Consider the following 25,245-nt stretch of genomic DNA (forward strand, 5'->3'; position numbering starts at 1 on the left):
CGAGATCGTGACCCGGCTGAAGTCGGACGCTTAACCGACTGCGCCACCCAGGCGCCCCAGGACCCATTGTTTCTTTAGGCAGTTTTTGAAGGAGTAGGGGACAGGGCTTGGGGTGGAGATTGACTGTAAGACTTTGACCTGGTTAATTATTTCTTGAGCAATGTATTTAGAGCTTTCCCTCTTAATAGCCGTCACACGTATCCCGCACTAGCAGGGAAGGTATGGCTTATTGATTCCCCTCTGGGCGACTGGAGCAGACGTGAAGCTGAGAGATCAAGTTCTGGAAAATGTAGAAATTCGCTCCCTAACGGCCTGCTGCTCCTCAGGGAAGCTTTTTGTACCCACAAGAAAGCCAGGTACTTATGGCAACATTTTTTTTTTCATTCTGAAGAGGGACAAGCATTCAGCAAACTAGGGCATTAACAGTTGCTGAAAGGCATGTGCCAACATCACAATTCAGTCCCTGAGAGGAAGTGAAGGCAGAATTCTTATCTAATTAAAACAGCGTGGGGAAAGAAAAGTGGGCAAAGGATAATTACCTAGTTTGGCATTTGGCCTGGAAAATAAAGCTAAGTATTCTTCTTGCAAAAACTGTCAGGAAACTTCACAAATTATAATGCTTGCCTTAGAGCATTATAAGGGAGGGGATTTTTCATCCTGAATCCCATGGTGCTTGACACATATGAATTATCTGTTCCTTGGGATGCTTCATTAAAAAGCAATTATTCATTTCTCTATGGAAAATCAAACTTAGGTACTGAAGATCTTACAAAACAATCCACAGGCCCAGTCTGGCATCTTCTTTAACTTCTAAATTCTAGTTCTCTTGGTTTAGTCTTGATTGCTTTCATCAAGTGGAATAAACCCCACTTGGCAAAAATATGTTGGTGTTTCCTAGAGATGCTCTGGGGCTTTCTGGTTGTTGGTGTTTGTGAGTTTGTTTGTTTTTACTTTAACCTGTTGGAAACTTTCCACAGCGGCATAGTGTAGAATGTGGTTGATTAGGCAGTCAGAAATCTGGGTTTTATTTCTGGTCTGCCATTCACCTGCCATGTGTCCCTGGCTATAGCAATGCGCTCCGCTGAGGCTCACTTTCTTCATCTGTAACATGAGGAAATTTGTGTTAAATCATGAAATTCTTACCAGGAATTGCAACGATGTAAAGTAGTTGGGAACACAGCCACTCTGGTAGAATTAGGTGACAGAGCATGGAGACTCTGCATGGAGGTCTGCACCCATCCTGTGTGGCTTTGAGGATGACCTTCCTATCATTTCCAAGGAAATCTGATCCCTGGGTAGAGGGAGACACTGGTCAAAGGTACAAACTCTCAGTTATAAGATTAATAAGTTCTGGGTAACTAATGATTAGCCTGGTGACCTACTGGGGCCGGGAGGTGAGAAAAATGAGATTATGGTCAAAAAGTTCAAAGTTGCAATTATATAGGATAAATAAGTCTAGCGATACCAAGTACAGCATGATGACTATAGATTATAATACTATATCACACACTGGAAATTTGCTAAAAGAGTAGATTTCAGGTGCTCTCACCACACACACACACACACACACACACACACACACACACACACACACACAAATGGTAACTATGTGAGGAGATCGATATGTCAATTAGCTTGACTATAGTATTACTATGTATATGTATACCAAAACATCATGGTGTATGCCTTAACTGTATATAACTTTTGTTTTTATTAAAAATAAGCATATATGAGCTAAAGTTAGTTGCTGTGCTATGTTTTTAAATGGACTGAAAAATGTAAATGTTCTATGGAAAATAATAATACTATATTGGATACTTGAAATTTGCTAAGAGTGGGGTATTTATTCTCACTGCACACATACCAAATGGTAAACGTGTGAGATGATGGGTGTGTTAATTAGATTGGTATGATAATCATTTCACAATGTGTACATGTATCAAATCACTACATTGTATACTGTAAATGTATACCGTTTTTATTTGTCAATTACACCTCAATAAAGCTTGAAAGACACTTATTAAAAGAACTAAAATACGATCATAAAGAAAAAAGAATAAAAAAGAATCACCATTCTTGACAGTTTCTAAAGCCCATTCACATTTTAACATTCCATAGTTCTATAATTCTGTATTTGCAAAAAAAAAAAAAAAAATGAGTAAACGTATAAAGGAATTCTTGAACTCTCTTGCAAAATAAAGGTAATACTCTTACCCAATAATATGAAAAACAACCATGAAATGCCTTGCATGATTAATTCATACAATAAAAGACTTGGAATAAAAAGATGTGTCCTGTCACTAAAATGAACAAATAATAATAATTAACATTGATGTGCCAATCCCGGCTCTAAGCACATCACATGTGTTAATTTATTTAATCCTCCTAATAACCATAAATCCTATTATAATCTCCATTTTTCAGACACACAGAACTAAAAGCAGAGAGCCAAAGTAACTTGCCCAAGGTCATTTAGCCAGTAAGTAGCAGAGGTGAGCTTTGAACCTAACAGTGTGATTTAGACCCTGTACTCAGATTTCTGTGTTAAACATAGCCCACTGAAATATTAATCCATCTGAAATGTTCTTGATAGAACTACAGAAGGATAAAATGTTGGAGTTGAAATCACTCTTAGGGATCAGTGTATTCCAAATCTTTCATTTTACAAGTAAAACCAATTTTAAAAGGGAAAAATAATATCTTGGCTCTGCTGAAAGTTCTATCAATTTCCCTAAAGTTTCTCAAAATGATTTCTATCAGAATTTTCAACTTAAGGACTTACATTTCTTTTTAAAAAGTAAAACAATTATTAGCTCAGAAAACATCAGACAAATAGAAGCTTTAAAACTTAGAATAAATGGTCATTAGCTTAGGAGATTGTTTCCATTTTGTTGTGGGAAGTTTTCCATTCAAATCATCTGATTTAGGTCTAGAAAGGCACTTTGAAAACACAGCAACATCCAGAGTTCTGCAATGGGAAGTGCAGTTATCAAACAAAAACAAAAACAAAACCCTACCGTAGTTAGGCAATAAGACATAACAGGTTGTACATTTCAGAGTGATTATTGTTAAATTGCCCAGGGCCAAGAATTTTTCAGCCACCCAAGCAGTACAGTAATTTTCCTGGAGTTCAAAGCCAGGAATGTACACATGAATTCAGTTCTTTCATTAAAAAAATTTTTTTTAGGCTCTCATTTGTTCAAGTTTGGATGTCTGACATCATTGAAAACCAACCAAAGATTGAGTGTTCGGGTCAACCAGAGAAGCTGGAACCAACCACGAGAGCCTGAAGAATCAAGGCATTTCTTCTTAAGGATCTATTTCAGAGCGGACATGTAATAAGTTGAGTTTTGGGGAGTACTTCTATGATATACCATTGTTTCAGCAGAAAACTAAATTTTATTCTGCAGATAAAGCACGATGCCTATATATTATTTTTTCTAGAGTGCCAAACATATCTCAAGACAGATTCAGCAGATTTATTCCAAGTGTGAAAAAACACAGGCAACCCCAGGCACTTGTTTTTCCCAAAGACCTTCGGCTCAAAATAATCAGTATTACAAAGTGCATATTTTGGGATTGACGTGCCTTGAGTTCCTTCAACTGTCACCATCCATGTTTGGATCTAAAGCTTTTTGGAGTTTTATGATTCTTCGGAGATGATTTTGGCCCTTGACTGTTGCACAATGAGGTGCTAAGACAGGCTGTTTTCAGTAACTTGGTTCCTCTGTTGGCGTCCTTAGAATTTTAGGATTGACCATGAAATTATTTTCCTTTAAACTTCTCTTGAAGTTCATTTAGAAATGGAGAGTCCTTTAAGATACTCTTTTCAGAGACAGGTGCCTATTCCAGCTTTGGGAAGGCATTTGGAATTGTCTAAGCCTTCAGTCTCAAGGCATGGTCTGTATCTCTATTACACACTTAAACAGCTTTATCTCTATGTGGGGACCTTTCCTCTAAGGTCCCAAAAGGCCACTGGGTTGCTGCTTTACCAGAAATAACCGAAGAGCAATCATCTCTCTAACGATGAGCATTTGCTTCTCTTAGAATATTTTCATGTGCTTTTGTTCTGCGTTTCTCTATTTTAGCTTCAATACAGCATCATAATGTGTCTTGTAAAGATATTGTATTTAACTAACAGGAATCGAAATTAAAGTTAAATTGAGCTCCTTGCTGAGCTGGAAACACAACACAACAGGGGTGAGTTTTGCTGTGTGTGTGTGTGTGTGTGTGTGTGTGTGTGTGTTGCTGATTAAGTTCAGGGCATGCAACCCCACAATATGCACTTTGGTATATTGAATTTTTGAGCTAAAGGCACTTGAAAGGCAGAAAATATAGGAACAGACTTTTTTGGATCTTCCTTTATCCACCTAAGGACAGAACCTCCAAAATGAACTCAATTGTTATGGATCCCTGCCCCAGGAGCTTTATCAACCAGACAAGACTGACTCATCACAGGAGAAGAGACTAGATATTGCCACCACACCCAAACTTTGTCACAAACTGTCACATTTCCTATCTTGTCCATCCCATTTATCTTCCCTAAAAACCATCTGCTCTCCCTTAAATTGCCTACATGCTTCCCTCCCTTCCCCTACACAAGCTGTCAAATCTCACCACTGTTTGGGATATACACTGTTTTCCTATGATGCCCCTATATACGTAATATTAAAAATTAACAAATGTGTTGGGGTGCCTGGGTGGCTCAGTTGGTTGAGCATCTGACTTCAGCTCAGGTCACGATCTCACTGTGAGTTTGAGCCCCGCATTGGGCTCTGTGCTGACAGCTCAGAGCCTGGAGCCTGCTTCAGATTCTGTGTGTGTGTGTCTCTCTCTCTGCCACTCCCCAACGCACACTCTGTCCCTCTCTCTCCTTCAAATATAAATAAACATTAAAAAAAAATTTAAAAAAAATAACAAATGTGTATACATTTTCTTCTGTTAATCTGCCTGCTGTCAGTTTATTTCACAGACCCAGCTCTCGAGTCTCAGAGAGAAGAGGAAGTCTTTCCTTCCCTACACAGAGAGGAAGAAAGAGGAATATGATGACATCAATAAATGTAGCCCACTGTCAGTGAGTAAAAGAATGGACATGTGTACATGAAGCTGATTATTAAGTCCATGGTGTATCTTATAACTGTGGACGCTCAGAATCCTGGAAATATAACAGCTTCGTCTCCAGCCTGCCAAAGGGCTTGGAATTTCCACCATTAAAGCTCTGGGAAGTTCTGGTTTCAACAGGAATGTTTCTCAAGAAGTACAACAAAATAACACATTGCAATCTTTTTTTGAAAATGAACACGTTTTACCTTAGATTAGCCAGTCCCCCCAAAAGGCCCCTGAAAAGATGAAAACTGAAAAACTTTTTTTTTTTAATTTTTTTTTTCAACGTTTTTATTTATTTTTGGGACAGAGAGAGACAGAGCATGAACGGGGGAGGGGCAGAGAGAGAGGGAGACACAGAATCGGAAACAGGCTCCAGGCTCCGAGCCATCAGCCCAGAGCCCGACGCGGGGCTCGAACTCCCGGACCGCGAGATCGTGACCTGGCTGAAGTCGGACACTTAACCGACTGCGCCACCCAGGCGCCCCGAAAAACATTTTTTTAAAACATTTATTTCTGAGAGACAGAGACAGACAGAGTATGAGCAGGGGAGGGGCAGAGAGAGAGAGAGGGAGACACAGAATCTGAAGCAGGCTCCAGGCTCTGAGCTGTCAGCACAGAGCCCGACGCGGGGCTCAGACTCACAAACCATGAGATCATGACCTGAGACGAAGTCAGACGCTTAACCCACTGAGCCACCCAGGCGCCCCCGAAAAACTTTTTTATGGTGATGGGGGGGCGAAGAGTAGGGGAGGGGTAAAGAGGGAGAGGAGGCAAGACCGGCAAGGAGACAAAATTATGGGCACTCCAAACCTGACTGAGGGAATTCAGGCACACGTGACGAGAAGAGGGGAGCATCGAAGGCCGATCTTCACAATGGTTGTACTACTCCAAATAAAAACGAATTTATTGGGGCGCCTGGGTGGCGCAGCCGGTTAAGCGTCCGACTTCAGCCAGGTCACGATCTCGCGGTCCGGGAGTTCGAGCCCCGCGTCGGGCTCTGGGCTGATGGCTCGGAGCCTGGAGCCTGTTTCCGATTCTGTGTCTCCCTCTCTCTCTGCCCCTCCCCCGTTCATGCTCTGTCTCTCTCCGTCCCAAAAATAAATAAACGTTGGGAAAAAAAAAAATAAAAAAAAAAAAAAAAAACGAATTTATTTCCGTTAACACCCAGCTTACTGCTAACCCAACGCAGCATACCGTTTGGCTGTAAGCAGCACTCATTTCAGGTCCATCACGGTTCATATCTGGTCCTCAACAGCAGCCTCCACAGAAACAGAAATGAAACCAAGACTTGAATATTTACGCTCATAATGTCAAATAAAACCATTTTTCCAAGTGTTTCAGCCAGGTATCGACAGGAAATGAAACCAGAATTCATGGGGGAATGAATTTTCTGATAGGTTTTAGAGTCCAGCATCCCATATTTTCAGGCAAAACGGAATAAGAGAAGCCATTCCTGGCATTAAACCAACTCCCTCCCTTCCCCTGGAAGGTCTTTGTTCCTATTATAAGTGACTCATTGGATTACCCCAGTTAAGTCCTGTTAGCTCGGTGGGTCTTTGTTTCTCTACTCACCCCCAGATAATACCTACAAAGGATCTGAGGTTCCTAGATAAGAGGCAGCATTTCAGGGGAATCTGGCATTTATATCATGATGAAATCTATGACATCATCATCGCAGTTCTCCTTGTCATTACAGCCCACTAAGGGCTTCCACTGTCTTTTCAGAACTAGCCTTTGAAAGTGGGAACATCACTCTTCAGTAATCTCGAAGCTCAGCCAAGGGTTATTAAGTTTGAAGCAGGAGGGGTGCTTGGGTGGCTCAGTCGGTTGAGCGTCCAACTTCGGCTCAGGTCATGATCTCACGGTTCATGAGGTCGAGCCCCACATTGGGCTCTGTGCTGACAGCTCAGAGCCTGGAGCCTGCTTCAGATTCTGTCCCCCTCTCTGTCTCTGCCCCTCCCCCACTCATGTTCTCTCTCTCTCTCTCTCTCTCTCAAAAATAAACATTAAAAAAATTAAAAAAAATTTGCGGCAGGATTCAAAGCTACCCTGCCATACTTACAAAAGGCTAGTTTAAGATATGTTTAATATGGATCTTCCTTTGCAGCAGCAGAGCACGATCCTGGGGAAGAGAGAAGAATGGAACAACAGACACAAAATGTCCGATTTCCGTTTCACACCTGATTGCCAAGCCCTAGAATTCCACACGCTCTCAGAAACACGCATAGCTGTATCTTGATCAAGAAAGGCTCATGAACCACAGTTTGTGCTGAGTCAGATTCAGGTTCCCTTGCCAATTGTCATACCTGCCTCTCTCCAATCTGGTTTCTCTTGCTCCCTGTCCCCCGCTATCTTGGGATGCCCACCTTTCTCACAACGTGGCATGAGCATACAGGTTGCAGACACAGTCCTACAGACTAACTCCAGGAGGTCACCTGTCCTCACCGTGTGTGATCTGTGACCTACGGACGCTGGCAGCACAGTGAAAACGGCACAGAATTCGAGAATTCTTCAAAACACTCCATATAAGGAAACAGGTTCTTCCCTCCTCTGTGTCCACTGGATGTTCATAACCATACTTTCCTCTTTGCAGAGTTCTATTCGTCTTGATAAAGTCTATCACGGAAACTAAAGTCCCCCGCAAGGCTTTGGGGCGCTCAAACTTTGGGTTTCAATTCATTCCACCAATCTCTCCAAATTTTATATCTCTTTCCTTCTAACTTACCTCCAAGAAAAATTCCTATTGGTTTTGCCCACATGCCAAGTGTTAGAAAGGAAACTGTGCATGGCCAAAGCCCTGACTTTGAAGACAGAAAGGACAGTACACGCTGCGGGAGGGCAGGCCTGAGTAACGGTCCTCAACAGAGACGGTCGCTTCACCAGAACGGACACAGCAAAACTGAGTGCTGCAGGCCCCTCCTGCACCTGACCGCTATTACCTCGTCACAAATCCCGGCAGGCAGGGTAGCATGGTAGCTTCCCCGGGATGCTCGGAAGCGGCAGATACGGTCATGGTCTTTCAGGCTTGTTACTCCTGCTATTGTATCACCAGCTCATCAAACCAGGCAGTAGACACGGACCCAGAAAAAGGCACAATGGCAGCTCCAGGAGGGGGTCGGGGGCCCGAGCCAGACAGACATGAGACAGAGCGGGCACACTCTGTTTCCGAAGGAGCCCAAAGGGAGAGTGGTCGGAGGACTGAGGATGGTCGTTCACATACACCATCTCTTATCATCTCACCTAGCCCAGGAGGTTTCCTGAGGATGAACCAAGGCCTGTCTGGCTCCCAAGCTCACATTCTGCCACTGCCCAGTGTCCCCAGTCTGACTAAGTGACTGCCAGGTGTTTGTGAGGCTGGGGCCCAGGGTAGAAACAGGGGCCTTGGGATTTCAAGTCTGGGAGATCTTTTCTGAGAGTCATAGTTAAGACTTAACAGCGTGTACCTTGGAGTAAACAGGCCCAGTCCCAATCGCCGCTCTGCCACTGGCTGAGTAGTAGGAGAAGTGTAGACTTCAGGCGAGTGGCTCAAGCTTCTTACACTTCAGCTCCCGCAGCTTCAAAGTGGAGCTGTTGTGAGGTTTCAATGGCAGAGTGCACTTTAAACACCCAGCCTGGACAGTGACACATAGTAAGGACTTCCTAAACATTATCATATTCACTATCCATTGTTTGAGAGTCGGCAGCTGAAAACATTTGTGAATGAGGAGTTTATGCCAGGAAGTGTAAGAAGAAACACCCAGGAGGTCTGGAGTTGTCAAAAGTCCCGGGCATCCGTTTCAAATGGCCAGCACCACCAGCCTTGGAAACTTGGCCCCCACTGACTCTCTATTCTAAGTTTCCCTTTGGCAAAAAAGTGCCACCTTCGACCCAGTCCCCCATCCTAGTCTCTGCAGGTCCCTACTGGAGACGGAAGCATATTTTTCTAATTCCAAAACTGGGATATATAGCCTGACAAGTATAGTTACATCTGGAAGGGGACAAGGCACAGAATATCTCAATCTGGTTCTAGTTTAGCTATTCTAGGAAATGGGTCAAGGGGGACCCCCAGGCAGTAAAAGTGCCTAACGCCTCCCCCTCCACAACGCATGCACCTCGACGGTCCAGGTGGCTGACACCTATTCCCACAAGACATCGTTTGGGTAAAGACGGTAAGTTACCCCACTATTTAATAAGGGCTGGGGGTGGGTAAAAAAAAGTATTGCCAGCTGTCGGCACCTTGGCATGAACTAACTGTCAGGATCTAAAAAGACTCCTAATAAGGTCTCACGGGGACGTGGCAAGGATAGTAATGGACTAGAAGTGATCTCTAAACTGCAATCCTACCTGAACGTTGGCATCACCTGGGCACCGGTGTGCAGAACTGAAGAAGGGGCAATTAAGTGAAGGGCAGGGTTGATAGTTGCTCTGATTCTTAACGTCACCTAAGGTTGGTTTTGCCCCTGCAAATGTCAAGGCTCTGGGGCCTCAGGACTCACTTCAGACCTGCATCCCACCAGCGCGGGGTCCGGGTGGCAGGAACGCTGGCGTGGGGACCGAGGGCCGTGACCGCTTCTTGTTCTCGAAATCCCCGCCGGGGCCCAGAGCACGGCGCTCCCCTACGAGCTCATCACGTGCACAGCCCCGGCGTTTCAAACCCGGCCCGAAGCCTGAGGTCCCGGACGCCGGGGTGGTTTTTAGGGTTTTCTTTCTTTATTATTTCCCTTCTTGTTCTCCACAGTTGGTGATTTTCTGCAGAAAAACGGCTGAGAAAAAAAGAACCTATTTCATTTCCAGTTCCCATCACCGCGATTTCCACATGGATGTGACGTGGGCCAGCTTCCGAAATGCCCAGGTGACTCACGCGGGGACACCCGGGGGCGGGGCGCAGGAGTTTCTCGCGCGGAGGGCGGGGCGGGGCGGGGCGGAGCGGGGCGGGGCGGGGCGCCGGTCGCCTCCTGCGCCGGCTGCCCCTCCAGCGCCTCCCGCGCCTCGCGCGCGTCCCGCGCCCTCTGCGCCCCCTGCGCCCCCTGGCGGCCGGCGACCCGCGGCTCTCGGCGCCGGGCCCGGCGTCACGTGACTGGAAAGTCCCTGGGTGGAAATCCCCCCCGACCCTCCGCCGGCGGTAAAACAGAAAGGGAAAAAGAGAACTGGCAGTCTGCAGACTTCGCAGCGGGCCAAGTGCAGCGAGCTCGGAGCCCGCGGGGGCGGAGCGGTGACAGCAGCCGCCAGGAGAAGTGCGGCGGCGGTGGCGGCGGCAGCCGCCTTGATCACACCCCCGGCCCGCCCGGCCAGCGAGCGAGCGAGCGCCTGGCTCCGGCGTCCATGGGGCGCCTCCTCCGCGCCGCATCGATCCCGGCCCACTGCGCGCGCCGGTCCTGACCTGGACTTGGGACTTAGGAAGAGGATCGCGCGGCCGGGACAGGTAACCGCCGTGTCCCCGTGCCGTCTGCCCAGCGGCTCCGCGGGGCCAGGGCTGCGGGTGAGGAATTGGCACCGTCTCGCGGGCTGGCCTCGTCTAGCTGGCGTGGGCTTTGCAGCGGTGCTGGAGGGGAGTTTGTTGGCCGTATGTGCCCATTGTAGCTCTTGAAATGGTAGGACTTGAGGTCGCCGCGCCAGATGTTCGGGTGACAGCTCTGGATTCGTCCAGCCAACTGGCCCTTTTACATGCTGCAAAAAAACTTACGCTGCAGCGGACTGGTGGAGAATCGCCTCCGGACTGCTAGGTCGGTGGTCGTTGGTGCTTTGCTCCTTTTCGTGCCTTTCTTTATTTTTAAGTCAAGCTCTGCATGCTTTTGGACACGTAGACTTTGCAGAACCGCTGTGGCTTCTTGGCAGATTGTGCAAACCCAGCCCACCGCCGGGTGGGGTGTCGCAGAGGCAACTGAACCGGCGGGGGTGGGGGACTCAGCCAGCCTGCCTGTCCAGGGACAGCTTGCAGAGACACTCCAAGTTAAGCGCAAGGAGGTGGGTGGGGTCGAGGGACAGGCGTTCATCTTTTTCTGTTGGAAGCAGCGTTAAGACAAGTGTGCGCGTTGGCCTGCTTTTCGGGTGCTCCTCCGGTTCACAGTGTTCTGCGGGCCCCTGCCCCAGCCCCTACCCCACAGTCAGACAGTCTTTGTCAGCCCGGGTCGTCCCACATCCTGCCACCTGGCCTCTCAGGAAAGCAGTGGTATTAAGTAAGGAAGGAGCTCAGCTCTTTTGAGACCGCTTTGTTTTCAGTTCTCCCTGTCTCTGATCTTCTTTCCTTGGAAAGCTGGTCTGGTCTAGTGTCTGGGGGCAGCATTTGGAGAGAACCATTGTTCATGAAACAGCTCTCTCTGGACCACAGCCCTAGTGTCCCCAGTGACTGAACAGCCAGTTACTGCCCCCTTCTCGCTGTCTAAGGTGCTTCTTTGATTTTTACAATTCCTCGTGCAATGTTTGAAGTGTCGGCGGGATACTTTTCCTGAAATCCGGGTGAGGCATTTGTGGATAAAAAGCCAGTGAGGTAACCAACGTAAAAGTAATGTTAAGGGTAACAGCGTACATCTTGACCTGGAAGGGCATGACAATCATAGGTCAGGAGAATCTATTCCTTAATCTTAAATGTGGAGAAGTCCAAGAACGGGGAGCTTGGGCCATGCATTTTGATTCTTTTAAGGAGGCACTTCTGCACACTGTGCGAGGCTAAGCCTATGAATGAGATGACCTTGAGCCATCCAGTATTGACATTTGCATGTCTTGCATATGGTTTACAGCCCTCACTAGTTAAGGTCTTTGCTGAAAGATTTTTAAGTCAGAAGAGAATAATAGAAGACCCAGAAAAACAAAAAGGCAGCACTTAGCTTGTTTCAAATCTTTTTCCTTCCCGCCTCTTCCCCTCTGAGAGCAGCAGGCGCTTGTGGGAACACCTTGCGTTGTGGGAATAGCGAGGGGCAGGTGTTGGAAGTTGTGGCATGTGGGCAGAGCTCTCTGTGCTGGATGGTGTGGAACCTGGGCGGGACCTGTGCTTCTGTTGCCTTGGCTGCAGACCGAGAATAGGGTCAACTTTGATTTTTTAGCCCCAGCATTAAGCATGGCACTCGACCTTCAGTAGGTGGTCAGGCAGTGCTTCTTGAGTGATGAACAGATGAATGAGTGATACCGTGAGACTTTTGCCGTGCCACAAAGCAGAAATGTGTGTAATGTTTCTGTCCCTTCATTGTGCTTGGGGTCCTGTTATAATTTTGCCCATTTCCACCTTCAGAGAATGTCTGACGTCAAAGGACAGGTTACCAGCTGACCCAGAGAGTGACGTCTCCCAGGCCTCACTGGCAATCAGGATAGGAATCCTTATCCAAAACGATCACCAGAAAACTCCTTGGAAGCAACGTCAGGGTCATCTAGTCCAACCTCTCTACCTTGAGCCACAAGAATTTAAACCACTTTATCAATGGCTTTAAAAGAGCGTAGTCCCACTTAGGAGTGGCTTCCCTAAAATCCAGGTTTCTTCTTATTCGTAGATAGGTTTAAGGTCTTTCTCAACTAAAAGCTTGCCTAGTCAAATACACATACTATGATATAGGAGTGAGATTAACAGTTCCCATGAAACTTCCTAGGGAATATCTTCATGCTCTAAACCCATCTTTGTCTCATCTTGGAAACCCAGATGTATTGTGAGGCACCCTCCTGAGGCTTAGGAATGAGAACTGGGTTTCTACACAGCCACACGCTGCAAAGATCCCACGTTGCATCAATTCACAACATCCCATGCCGTTGGCGTGGGTTGTAGATGCTGGGGTTTGCCCCGTCTTCTTTCATTTGTCCTGAGTGTCCCCCTGGCTGAAACATCATTCCTTATCTGCTTCCAGACTTTCATTTCTTTCCACCAGAAAGAAAGAATGCTTAAAGATTTCACGGTGAAGACGGCGGGTGGGGGGGGGGGGCGGGGAATGTATTATCCAAGTGTTGGTTGATCATAAATCTGGTTGGCAGTTGAAATGATTGAGCTCTAATGCCTGCTCTTGGAAGTGTGAAATTTCTTCTTCTGTTATTGTTATTTTTCTGTTTCTTATTCTGATCTTGTAAAGTTCAGTGGAGAGGTTCTGAAAGATTGCTTATTATCTGGTCTTAAAACTGCAAAGCATCTTACTGGAAATAGGCTTTTTTCGTTGGTTATACTCAGTTAAAACTCTATAAATTTTAGAATACGTTTTAGAAATAAGCTCTTTTTAAATATTTCACCTTGGGGCTAAAGGAGAAACTTGAATCAGCAGCCTATGTGACAACATAATATTTCAAGATTTCTCACAAAACATTTACTTTCCAGTATAGGGAGGGAGGGCTTACAAGAGATGAATCAAGGCTTTGCCTAAGAGCAAGGGGAGTGGTCATAGGGGAGGAGCCACGGACTTGTCAGGACTACCTTGTGCCTGGCACTGGCATTCAGGGCTCCCGAGATCCAGTGGCTGTGTCCGAGTAGCGTCAGAATGAGATGGGGGCTTGTTGGTTATGAGGTACAGTACCTGTCGCTGACAGATGGGCTTGGCTCCCTGACAAACGTTACTGAAAACGCGGGTTATTCCCCTCCTCCTCAGTACCCACTCTCCGCCTTCCTTCTCTTGTTTAGACTAATCTGTAAAAGTGATGTAACTTAAAAGAGTCCAGTGTGAGTTCATCTTGGGGGCCAGCTAGTATCCTGGGACTAGAGGCGGCTAAGATCTTTTGCCTACAGATCAGGGTAATGACCAGATCAAACACAGGGGTTTCCTGCCGCCAGGTATATAGGAGCGGTATCGGAGTTGGACTCACGGAATGGGTTTTGTCCCCCCCTCCTCTTCAGGTGTTGCAGAGCACCATGGCTGAACAACTCCTTCCCCAGGCTTTGTATTTGAGCAACATGCGGAAAGCTGTGAAGATACGAGAGAGAACTCCAGAAGATATATTTAAGCCTACCAACGGGATCATTCACCATTTCAAATCCATGCACCGGTACACGCTGGAAATGTTCAGAACTTGCCAGTTTTGTCCCCAGTTTCGGGAGATCATCCACAAAGCGCTCATTGACAGAACCATCCAGGCCTCCCTCGAAAGCCAGAAGAAGCTGAACTGGTGTCGAGAAGTCAGGAAGCTGGTGGCCCTGAAGACGAACGGTAAGCTTGGTCTCGGGGCTGGCCGCCACGGTGCCGGCAGAATTCGTCAAATTCTGGTCACACTAGCCCAGACGCGAGTCTCTTGAGACCGTGGACGCTTCGGTGTAGAAACTCTATGATAGGCATGTGATGAAAGCAAGCTTCCTTTGCCACTATTTTTGTTAAGGCTACTCTGTAGTTGTGTGTCTTAGAGAGCAGAGGCACTGAGGCTCGAGGAATGCATTTCTAAACACCATGCCTCCCATTAGATGACTTCCGTATCTAATTGCTGAGGCTGTCTGTTTAGTCCTTTGTAAAATACGCTTCCCTGGCCAGTAGTGGAAACCTTCGAAGGTTTTCAGTTCAAAAGGAAAGCATGGTGTAAAAACTAGTATTACTGTTGTTATTTCCCACTACCATTAGAGGATGCTTGTGATAATGACCTTACACTTCTTGAATTGATTGCATGTGTGGCTTAACCAGTGCATGGCTGTTGAGGACAAAAGGGGCCCCTTGTTGTCGGCTCTGCTCTTACCTCGGTTCTGTTGGTTTTGGTCCCATGATATGAGATAGAAAGGTACTTGAGCTTTTTGGCACAGACTTTAGACCTCTACTTTATTATTTTTAGGGATTCCTAGTTCTGAATTTCTTTGCTGTCTGTGTGTGTCTGCCCAATGGCCCTTTACCATGAGTAGCTGTTTCCTGTTCTAAGCTTTATTGTTTTGTATTTTGATTACTTCCTTTGAGCAAGAGTAGGTATATCATGGAAACATCCAAGCATACTGTTTTATGCAGATGCAAAATCCTGCATTAGCATATAGCGAATTATCACAAGGAGCAAATAGACTGTTCACAATCAATGAAACGCTCATAGTCTAAGTGAGGACAGGAATCTTAGAGGTTCTTACATCCACAACAGTCCTTCGTTAAGACCACCTCGATCCAAATAATACATCCAAGCAGAGGAGATCCTTGTTGACAAGGAGATGATAAGAGTATTAAGTTAATTAACTTAGTTGGTACATTATCTTTGGCTATTTTGGAGTTGGGTAAGTGGAGTGATTGGAGATACGTATTTTGCTGTGTCCTGGGTGGTCTTGTGCGTTACTTCAACACGTTGTCTCTACTTTTGAAGCACAGGTTCTTGGAAATAAAGGTAGAATGAAAACTGGGAATAGGTAGGGTTTACATTGTTCTTGGCCTTAAATCAAGTGATGCATAGAAGTGGGTAATTATGTTAAGTCATCCTCAAGGGGTTTATATTCCTGACAGTTTGTGGTTTTAACTCTCTCCCATTTTTGTTACCAAAAAAGCGACACAGTGAACTTTGGGAGAGTTGGAAACAGAGAGATTCTGCCAAATTAGTAACGTGGTAGGAAGAGGAAAACCATCTTATCATTAACAGAGTTAACTGACATTTTAGGTTGAAATTCTCCTTAAGAAAAAAAAAACAAAAACGATGTATATAAATAGTAAACACTTGTCTTGCAAAGATAGGTCATTTAAGCCAGTAAGGGTTCATGCTACAAATAAAGCTGCAAAAGCAAGTGCATTTTGATACCATTTGCTGGGCAATAGGGATTTGGGGGCCCAGATCCTTTTATTTCCCCAGGTTCAAGAAAATGCCTTAAAATTCTGGAAAAGGAAGAAAAGATATTTAGGGGAGGGGGAAAAACAAATTTTTACTCCGGTTTTTATTAGCACCTTTAAAAAAAAAAAACAACAACCTTCCCCCTCTAGGTGGGTTCTACAGAGTGAATGGTCTGTTTGGGGAGGGGGTGATTCACAAGTTTGCATTTGAGGATATGAGACTGTGGTGAATGAGGAAGGGAGTAGGTGGCATAAAATTGAAACTTCATGTGAAAAATTCCAGCGTCTATTGGCTACAGCGATTTCACTTGTATAATGAATAGCCTTATTCCAGCTCACCCTGGCCACGCCCACTTGGAAAGTCCAGGGTGCGCTTCACAGTTTAAATGTCTGCACACCAGAACAAAAAGTACAATAGCTGTTGCTCAATTGCTAGTCAAATAACTTGGCGCTGGGGAATTCCTGATGTTACTTAGGGAATTTTGTACTGGTGCCTCTCAATAAAGAACTGAAAGTAAGCGCGAGAAGAAGAAGAAGAAAAAAAAAAAGCCTTATCTTTGCTCTAGATTTTGCAAAGGGGAAATTTCAACAGAATGCAGTCGTTGCCACACTTCTGCCAAGACAAAGGACTGCGCGATCTTTTTTTCACTCATGTGTCTCAATATTTTATTTAGCTAGTCTTTGTGTGTAAATTGCAGGGATGCTGGCTGTGGATATGTGTATGTGAGGGGTTTTCTTTGGTGTTCTGTTTTGGTTTTTTTACAGTTTGACTATAATTAAAATCTGATAAAAAAAAAAAAAGATTTCAGAAGCTTTTATAGCCCTACTTGGGGAGTAAGGTAAGAAAACAGGTGAACTTTTCTCGATAAAAACAACTGTGTGCTCGCCAACAGAGAGTAAGGAGTTAACTTTTTTGGTATTGCACATTCCCCCCAAACGTTCCTTGTTTGGAGGTTGGGGAAAAAGGCAGTCTCTTGAATCGTGGGTTTTCATCTGTGAAAGTAACAAATTCATGGAATAAAGTTAGACCTGTCTTTTTCTCAGAATGCTGGAAGGCAGGCTGGCGGTAGGCAATTCGAGAGTCTCAATCCCACTGTATAAACCAGGAGAGGAAACTCCCAGGCCCCAAAGTCTTCAGCGGAATGGTCAAGTCATTTACCACTGAGTCATAGCCAGACCGTCCCTGTCTAGTGAAGGGAGCCAGGCTAGCTTCCTGGTTCGTGCGTATGACCCCGTGTGTTCTCTCTCTAGAGCCAGACGAGTAACAGCACTAGTGTCTTAGCCAAAACATCAAGGAATGCTAGAAAGGGACGGGCATTAGAGATTATAATCCAGTGCTCTCGTTTCACGAAGAGAAAAAAATACTCAGAAGCTGGGGAATTTCCCCCAAGGTCACACCAAAATCAGTTAGTTAGGGCAGAGCTAGGCTAGAACCAAGGTCCCCTGATAATCAGTCACTGGCTCCTTTGCTCTGCTGGCGTCAGTCGTTAAGAATAAGAGTGAAAAGGATGGTTTTTTCCTTAAAGCTGTCATTAGCTTGTGAAGTGTTCTCAGTGTGTCCTTTGACTAAGAAATTAAGCCATTTGCATTTCTCTCACGCCTTATTATTCAGTGCCCTGCGCCAGCCAGGGCGAGTGCATCCTGAAAACCTTTGCTGGGTCTTTGATGTGTGCTGCTTCTGTCCTCAGGCGATGGAAACTGCCTCATGCACGCTGCTTCCCAGTACATGTGGGGTGTTCAGGACACAGACTTGGTCCTGAGGAAGGCACTCTTCAGCACTCTCAAGGAGACAGATACGCGCAACTTTAAATTCCGCTGGCAGCTGGAGTCTCTTAAGTCTCAGGAGTTTGTGGAAACGGGGCTTTGCTACGACACTCGGGTATGTTTTGCTCCCCCGTTCAGTGTCTGTTGATAGAGCTCCTTGGTGGGCAGGGGTTCCCCAGGCCAGCCCCCTGCTCTCAAGGAGCTTATGATCTACAAGGTCACATGCACTGGGCTAAGCAAAGCGTAGTCAGTGGAAAACACCAGAAACCTCCTATGGGATGAACCTGAGGCTGTTGCCACCGCAGGGGGGGCTTCCAGGCAGCAGATTCCCAGCTGTGGCGTCTCTTCCTTTCAGCAGAAGGGCTTCTGTTCCTGGCCTTGCCTGTGGTGTTTTGGTTGCTTTCCAATCTGACTGGCCCTTTGTATGCTTTACTGAGCCTGCCAATCCAATTCAAACGTGGGCCTCACTGTTCTCAGTCACAGGCCTGGAATTTCTGTGTGCATTTGGGTAAGGGGCTTTGGTGCTATGCCTCATGAGGGATTTTTTTTTTTTTTTTTTTTTGAGAACAGGTGCTGTCCCCATCCTCCCCCACTTTTTAAGTTTGCCTTCTAGTGGAAAAAATAAAGGAAGAACACCAAAATGGGGAAAAAAGGGTGATCATTTGAATGATGGTTTCCAGAAAGGGGAAAAGTCAGCTGAGTTCCATAAATGAATCAGTAGAGAGCGAAGTCGACTGAGTTTTTAACGCTGAGAACATTCACTCAATCGTGATTTTTCCCTTTACCCCTTCTCCTTAGAATTGGACCGATGAGTGGGACAGCCTCGTCAAAATGGCATCCACAGACACACCCATGGCCCGAGGTGGACTTCAGTATAACTCACTGGAAGAAATACACATCTTTGTCCTTTGCAACATACTCAGAAGGCCGATCATTGTCATTTCAGGTGAGATGCCTGTACACTGCTTATTTGTGTTCAAGGGCCGTTCGGCTCTAATGCTTTAGCTCTTAGGAAAAACCCATGCTACCTAAGTCGTAGGCAACAGCAGCTGAAGAGAATTGGGTGAAAATCACCAGCGGGCCTTATTTATCTCTTTCTCTTTCCCTACACAGACAAAATGCTGAGAAGTCTGGAATCGGGTTCCAATTTCGCTCCTTTGAAGGTGGGCGGGATTTACCTGCCTCTCCACTGGCCGGCCCAAGAATGCTACCGATACCCCATCATTCTCGGCTACGACAGCCAGCACTTTGTACCCCTGGTGACCCTGAAGGACAGCGGCCCTGGTGAGAAAACTGCGCGTGAATCCACACTTGTAACTACTGGTCGATACTGGGACACCCTGTTCCCACTGAACACCAGGCTCTTTGGGCCCTATGACAATCGCCTCATTTACGGTTATTATTTTTACTTGAATACGGTGTTCTGTTAGGGGCCTGATTCGCACCAATACTGCAATAGCAGTAATCGTAAACCCGGCCGTCGTTGTGTATGGTGTGGCAGTACTTTCAAGTAGGAGATATAAGCATCACATTCCTACTGCCATTGATACATGACAAAGTAAGGCACAGAGCCCTGGCATGGTGCAGGTAAAGGTCTGTCAGGTTAGCTATTATTATAATAGCTTGAAGAGCCAGTGAAGAGGCAGTGTGCTAAGTGCTTTAGGGACATTATTCTTATTTCATTTCATCCACAGGGTGTAAGCTGTAATACACAGGGTGTAAGGGTGTATGGGCTGTAAGCATTGGTGGCCTTGTTTTTATAGATGAGACCCTTGAAGCTCAGAGCGGTTCAGTAACTTGCCTTCTATCACAGAGGATCGAAAATCAGATCAGTCCGATTCTGAATTCTGGGATTTAACCAGTGAGATCCACTGCCTCCAGGCTGCTTGGTATTTCCTGAGCTTCCTGAAGAAAGCACTGGATGTTAGAGTTTAGTATAGTTTGCTCCACCAGCTGAGTTTGATAATACTTTTCCAAAGTTCTTTAATTGTATCCTTTTTGTGTTTGCAGAATTTAATCGTTACATCTGTGCGGCCTCACAAGTAATCTCATGTAGTGGAATCACATGTTGCTGATGTGTTATTTTGTTTCCCGCCCCCCCCTCCCCCAGAAATCCGAGCTGTTCCACTTGTTAACAGAGAGCGAGGAAGATTTGAAGACTTAAAAGTTCACTTTTTGACCGATCCTGAAAATGAGATGAAGGAAAAGCTCTTGAAAGAGTACTTGATGGTGATCGAAATCCCTGTCCAAGGCTGGGACCACGGCACCACCCATTTGATCAATGCTGCAAAGTAAGAGTTTACTCTTAGCTCTCTTCCTCCCTCTGTCATCCTCAGCTGTTTGTACGACAGCCACGTAAGCTGAGGCCACCCCCGAGCTCCACAGTAAAGCTATTCGAAGCCAGTTTCCTCCAATGTGAAACAAATCCAGAGTTGTGTACATGAATCAGAGAGGGTGACCGGAGGCAGTCCTAACTTTGGTTTCACGTGAGAACAAGTACTTTATCCATAGCGATTTGCCTGCATATCTGGATGCCGACGGTCAGCGCTGTGGCTTTTAAGTATATTAAACCAACGATAGTTTTGTTTTGTTTCGTTGAATGGCCCTAGCAGTGGGCCAGCAAGTGAAAATCCTTGGAAACAAAAGCCTTTTTCTCTTGGCTTCTTGGTCCGGACAGACACATCAGACACAGACTGGGTTGTAGATTGGGTTTCTACGGCGGCCATAGGATTGTGCCAACTTGGAAGGTGGAGGAGAGACTCAGAGTGCACATTGTGCACGTATCCAGACCTTAAACACTGGGCTTTATGTTAGAGGGATGCCCGTTTCTTAGGACTTGAAATGTACAAGAGAGGACCATGAAGGCCTATGAGCATCAGTTTCTTCCAGTGGAGATGAGCAAATTACAGATGATCAGAAGTCAGTGGACAGCGCCCCGTGGGCGTGTCTTCCGCTCCTCGACTGAGACTAGCAGTTCATGCTGATAGAGACCAGGCACAAGTTTAAGATTAATAACGGCAAAACATGGGACACAAAGTCCCAGAGTAGTTTGAACTATAGAGTAGCCTAGTCCCAAACGAATGCCCTGAGTCATGTTTTACCAGAAATTGGGTCTCTGAGGAGTTAAAAGGTAAAAGTGACTTTTTAAGAGAGGACCAGAGTAATTAGGTATAGAGGCAGCCCCAGAATAGCCCTTTCTTTGGAATTAGCTGTCACTTGGGGTGGTGCGAGATTGATTAAGTAAGACAGTGGTTCCTGAAATAATGAAGCCTTCTTAGCAGTATAGGACTGTGCTAGGAGTGCAAACCCTTTATCATAGGCCTGCTTTTCAGTGAATGGTTATCCAGTTACTGCCATAGCCACATGCTAAAAGTTTTGCCCTGTGAGCTAATGACGTGAAGTCGTGTGTGTGGCCACGTGGTCTCATATGTCGCCTTTTGGTCTTTAGGCTGGATGAAGCTAACTTACCAAAAGAAATAAACTTGGTAGATGATTACTTTGAACTCGTCCAGCACGAGTACAAGAAGTGGCAGGAGAACAGTGAGCAAGAGCGGAGAGAGGCGCATGCTCAGAACCCTTTGGAACCTTCCGTGCCCCAGCTCTCCCTCATGGACGTAAAATGTGAAACGCCCAACTGTCCTTTCTTCATGTCCGTGAACACCCAGCCTTTGTGCCACGAGTGCTCCGAGAGGCGGCAAAACAACCACACCAAGTCCTCAAAGCTGCACTCCAAGCCGGGCCCCGAGGGGCTCCCAGGCGTGGCGGCCGGGGCCTCGCGGGGTGAGGCCTACGAGCCCGGGGGCTGGAGCCCCGAGGAGCCGACCGGGGGGCCTCATTCGGCCCCTCCGACGGCGCCCAGCCTTTTCCTGTTCAGCGAGACCACCGCCATGAAATGCAGGAGCCCCGGCTGCCCTTTCACGCTGAACGTGCAGCACAACGGATTCTGTGAGCGGTGCCACCAGGCCCGGCAGCTTAACGCGGGCCACACCTCGGACAGCATGAGGCACTTAGACCCCGGGAAGTGCCGAGCCTGCCTGCAGGATGTCACCAGGACGTTTAATGGAATCTGCAGTACTTGCTTCAAAAGGACTACGGCAGAGCCCTCCTCGGGCCTCAGCTCCAGCGTCCCTCCTTCCTGTCACCAGAGGTCCAAGTCGGACCCCTCGCAGCTCATCCAGAGTCTCTCCCCACATTCTTGCCGCAGAGCTGGGACCGAGGCTCCCTCTGGCTGCCTCTCTCAGGCCCCACGGACTCCAGGGGACAGGACAGGGACGAGCAAGTGCAGAAAAGCCGGCTGCATGTATTTCGGGACTCCAGAAAACAAAGGCTTCTGTACGCTGTGTTTCATCGAGTACAGAGAAAACAAACGTGAGTGACATGATCGATTTCCCAACTCCCGTTTCAAAACCCCTATCTCGAAGCGGTTTAGTTCCTGAGCTTCAAGAAGGCGGCCGCTCTGGGCGATGGGGCCAGGTGCGGCTTGCACAGAGGGACGGTCACCGTGGCTGTGCCAGCCCCACGTGGAGGCGAAAGGCACAGGAAACCACCTTCCAAAACCCTACAGTGCCTCGTAGGTAGCATCCGTAGAATTTGTTTTCGCGAACGAGGCCATTGAGTGTCTGGCATTTATAAGGTAGAGTTTAACCAAGACTTCTTTGGAGACTTAGATGCAATAGAGAAAACCCAAAATCTGAAGAGCAGTAGCCGGAGAGAGGGAAGTCCCCACCGATGTGCTGAAAATCTAATTTGAAAGAGGGACGGGCAGTTAATGCCTCTGCACAGTAGCTGTGCCTGGCCGGTACAGCATGTCCAAAAATGAGAGATTTATACAGTCAAAGATGTGTCAGTAATGGCATTATCTTTACTGTCTTTGACTCGGCTGTATTTACAAAAGGCCGCGCTGCACCGCCCCGCCCCCCGCAGGCTACCCGAATCTGTGTCCGAAACCTGTTTTGTTCCTCTAATGTCAGTGTCTCTCCCTGCCTGGAGACGACCCGTGGCACTGATCAGCACCCGCTGTCTTTTAGATTTCGTCGCCGCTTCCACGAAGGCCAGTCCCACGGCCCCCAGGTTCCAGAATGCCGTCCCCTGCCTGGGGAGGGAATGCGGCACCCTCGGAAGCACCGTGTTCGAAGGGTACTGCCAGAAGTGTTTCATCGAAGCGCAGACCCAGAGATTTCACGAGGCGAAAAGGACTGAAGAGCACCTGGTGAGACATTTTGAGGTCCTCCCCCCTCCCCACTGGGCCAGCCCTCCTTGCTGCCCCTCGGTGACAAGCAGACTTTCCTCCCTGTTCCGGGGAGGAATGGGAGTGGGGCGGGGTCACTGTGGCGCCCAGGGTTGGAAGTGCAGCAGCGGCTCTTGATTTTCATGGCCGAAGGATACTTTAGAATGCATTTGAAAAGTAAATAGGGGCGCCTGGGTGGCTCAGTCTGTAAAGCGTCCGACTCTTGGTTTCTGCTCAGGTCAGGATCTCACAGTTTCACGCATTCGAGCCCTGCATTGGGCTCTGCGCTGACAGTGTGGAGCCTGCTTGGGATTCTGTCTCCCCCTCTCTGTCTCTGCCCCTCCCCACTCGGTGCTGTCTCTGTCTCAAAATAAATAAATAAAAGCTTTTAATAGGTAAATAATTAACTGAAAAGTAAATAAAGCCAGCCATAGATTAAAACCTCATAAAGCCTCCGGGGGGCTCCTGGGTGGCTCACTCAGTCTGTTAAGCGTCTGGCTTCGGCTCAGGTCATGATCTCACGGTCCATGAGTTCGAGCCCTGTGTTGGGCTCTGTGCCTGCTTCGGATTCTGTGTCTCTCCCTCTCTCTCCGCCCCTCCCCCGCTCACACTCAGTCTGTCTCTCTCTCTCACAAATAAATAAACGTTAAAAAAATTAAAAAAAAAAAAAAACACTTAAACCTCCTAAAGCCTCCAAAAAGCTAGATGCTGACCAGAGACTTCTTGGGTTTGTAGTCGAAGCACAGGCATCTAAGAGGCTAGCAGGTCCTCAAGTAATCCTTTACTACGAGACGGGGAGGAGGCAGAGCGTCCCCGGGCCTCTGCGCAATGGCACCTAAGAAAAGCCAGCTTTGGCTGACACATGCCTGTCCTGTTCATAGATGGCAGGGAGTTTAAATAAGGGCAGCTTATTATTCACGCAAGCAGAGGTGAGCCGGGCCAGCGTTCGCAGGCCTCCGGGTGAGGCTTGGGGGCTCCACTCGGCCTCCCTGGGGCCAGGCCTGCTTTCGTGGGACCGGGAGGAAGCGTCCACGGACAGCTCCTGTTCCCGGACTGCGCCTGGAGCTCTGGTTCCCTGGGCCAGGGGGATGCTCTGCGCCCTGTAGAGCTCCTTGCAGAACCCACGCTGTCTGCTGAGATTGCCCCGTGCTGTCCCCGAGTAGCGGGACCCACCGTTCCCTCTGTTGTTCCCTCTCAGAGATCGAGCCAGCGCAGAGACGTGCCTCGGACCACGCCGAGCGCCTCGAGGCCCAAGTGCGCCCGGGCCTCCTGCAAGAACATCCTGGCCTGCCGCAGCGAGGAGCTCTGCATGGAGTGCCAGCACCTCAGCCAGCGAGCGGGCCCGACGCCGCACCGGGGCGAGCCGGCCCCCGAGGAGCCGCCCAAGCAGCGCTGCCGCGCCCCCGCCTGCGACCACTTCGGCAACGCCAAGTGTAACGGCTACTGCAACGAGTGCTTCCAGTTCAAGCAGCTGTACGGCTGACGGCAGCGGCGGCCCGCCCGGCCGCCGGGGGCCTCGAGCCACTAGCCAGCATGGTGCTATGCCCTCAACGCGCTGACACCGCCGAGGGCCGTCCCCGAGGCAGAGAGCTCCCGGGGGCTTCCAGCCGGGAGGGAAGATAAGCTCTCGGTCGCCGTCGCGAGGAACGTTCCCAGGCGGCCCTCGAGCGAAGCTAGCGACTGGCGGTGGATGGTGTCGGTCCGGCCCAGAGCTCGTCCTCACCTGCCATGCGGAAGGCCGGGAGCTGCGTGGCCTCGGGACGGGCCGGGGAACCCGGAGCCCTTCCTCCTGGCCAGCCCCGCGTCGGCCTCGCTCACAGACGTGAAGCCGAAGCCCCACGGCCCGCGGGCCCTCTGCCAGACGCCCGGGAAGCTCAGGGAGAGTGGACACATTCAGAGAGTCAGTAGTTAGTGGTTTTTCCCCACCTGCCTGGCTCCTGGCCCACGGACACGGCAGAAGCAGAACCATCCACAGACTGATTCTGAGGCCTGCTGCAACCGAACACGTTCACACTGAAAAGCAAACCAGCTGCTCTTTACAGTATGCACCTTGGAAAAATCCAGTTATTTCCATAGGGGGAAGACGTGTGACTCTCTTGGTTATCACCGTCTTCCCTTCGAAGTTAGGGTGATGTGTGCATCAAAGTGTGTACATGTATAATGTGCCCTTATATTACGTATGAGGGATTTTTTTCTTATTCCGGTGAAATGCTGCCCTAGAGATTTAAGTAGGAAGACTGAATAACAACCTATTTTCTGGTTGTGGTCAGGGGCACCGTCTGTATATAGCTTGCGTGAATTTAACCAGCTGCCTTGTTAAAGTGAGCTCCCTGTTGTGTTTACGTAAGTCACTTTATTTATTTTATTGCAAACTTCAATGTTATTTAAATGAAGACGTTTCTTCTGCTTTGGGGAAAACGCTTGCTGTAGTGTCTTGAAATAACATGGTCATAGTGGTTCGTGTCACCGGCACTGGCACAAGTCCCTGAC

The 25,245-nt window shown here is 47.7% G+C and overlaps 1 protein-coding gene and 2 long non-coding RNA genes across 5 annotated transcripts in view; 2 read left to right on the forward strand and 1 right to left on the reverse strand.

The window, feature by feature from the left end:
• The window catches only part of LOC147581240 (uncharacterized), a 66,377-nt gene extending 56,393 nt beyond the window's left edge, over positions 1–9,984 (reverse strand). The window contains exon 1 of the long non-coding RNA XR_015251571.1: positions 9,430–9,984. This is a non-coding gene — a long non-coding RNA (uncharacterized LOC147581240). The remainder of the gene's footprint in view (positions 1–9,429) is intronic.
• LOC147581242 (uncharacterized) lies at positions 201–3,415 on the forward strand. The gene is made up of 2 exons (XR_015251574.1): positions 201–356; positions 3,188–3,415. It is a non-coding gene; the product is annotated as an uncharacterized LOC147581242 (long non-coding RNA).
• Positions 9,985–10,187: 203 nt separating the features above from the next.
• TNFAIP3 (TNF alpha induced protein 3) lies at positions 10,188–24,515 on the forward strand. Of its 3 annotated transcripts, none has more exons than XM_086707969.1 (9): positions 10,188–10,507; positions 13,886–14,195; positions 17,453–17,643; positions 18,327–18,474; positions 18,642–18,812; positions 19,639–19,819; positions 20,977–21,896; positions 22,556–22,737; positions 23,954–24,515. In XM_086707969.1, the coding sequence occupies exons 2-9, from the start codon at positions 13,901–13,903 to the stop codon at positions 24,236–24,238; spliced, it is 2,373 nt and encodes a 790-aa protein (XP_086564095.1). In that variant the 5' UTR covers positions 10,188–10,507; positions 13,886–13,900; the 3' UTR covers positions 24,239–24,515. The 3 variants fall into 3 exon arrangements, with proteins under 3 accessions (XP_086564095.1, XP_086564094.1, XP_025781368.1); XM_086707968.1 differs by lacking the exon at positions 10,188–10,507 and adding an exon at positions 10,514–10,808; XM_025925583.2 differs by lacking the exon at positions 10,188–10,507 and having other exon boundaries at positions 10,822–14,195.
• Positions 24,516–25,245: the final 730 nt, after the last annotated feature.

The sequence above is a fragment of the Puma concolor genome, chromosome B2 (assembly GCF_028749965.1).
Source record: "Puma concolor isolate L17-30 chromosome B2, mPumCon1.1.hap2, whole genome shotgun sequence".
Lineage (NCBI taxonomy): Eukaryota > Metazoa > Chordata > Mammalia > Carnivora > Felidae > Puma > Puma concolor.

What these genes read in the sequence shown, in the direction of transcription:
- TNFAIP3 (XM_025925583.2), top strand. Translation starts at nt 13,787, where the DNA reads ATGACCAGATCAAACACAGGGGTTTCCTGCCGCCAGGTATATAGGAGC. An exon ending in CGAGTACAGAGAAAACAAAC is followed by an intron (nt 21,897 to 22,555) that starts GTGAGTGACATG and finishes GCTGTCTTTTAG; the next exon opens with ATTTCGTCGCCGCTTCCACG. An exon ending in AAAGGACTGAAGAGCACCTG is followed by an intron (nt 22,738 to 23,953) that starts GTGAGACATTTT and finishes GTTCCCTCTCAG; the next exon opens with AGATCGAGCCAGCGCAGAGA.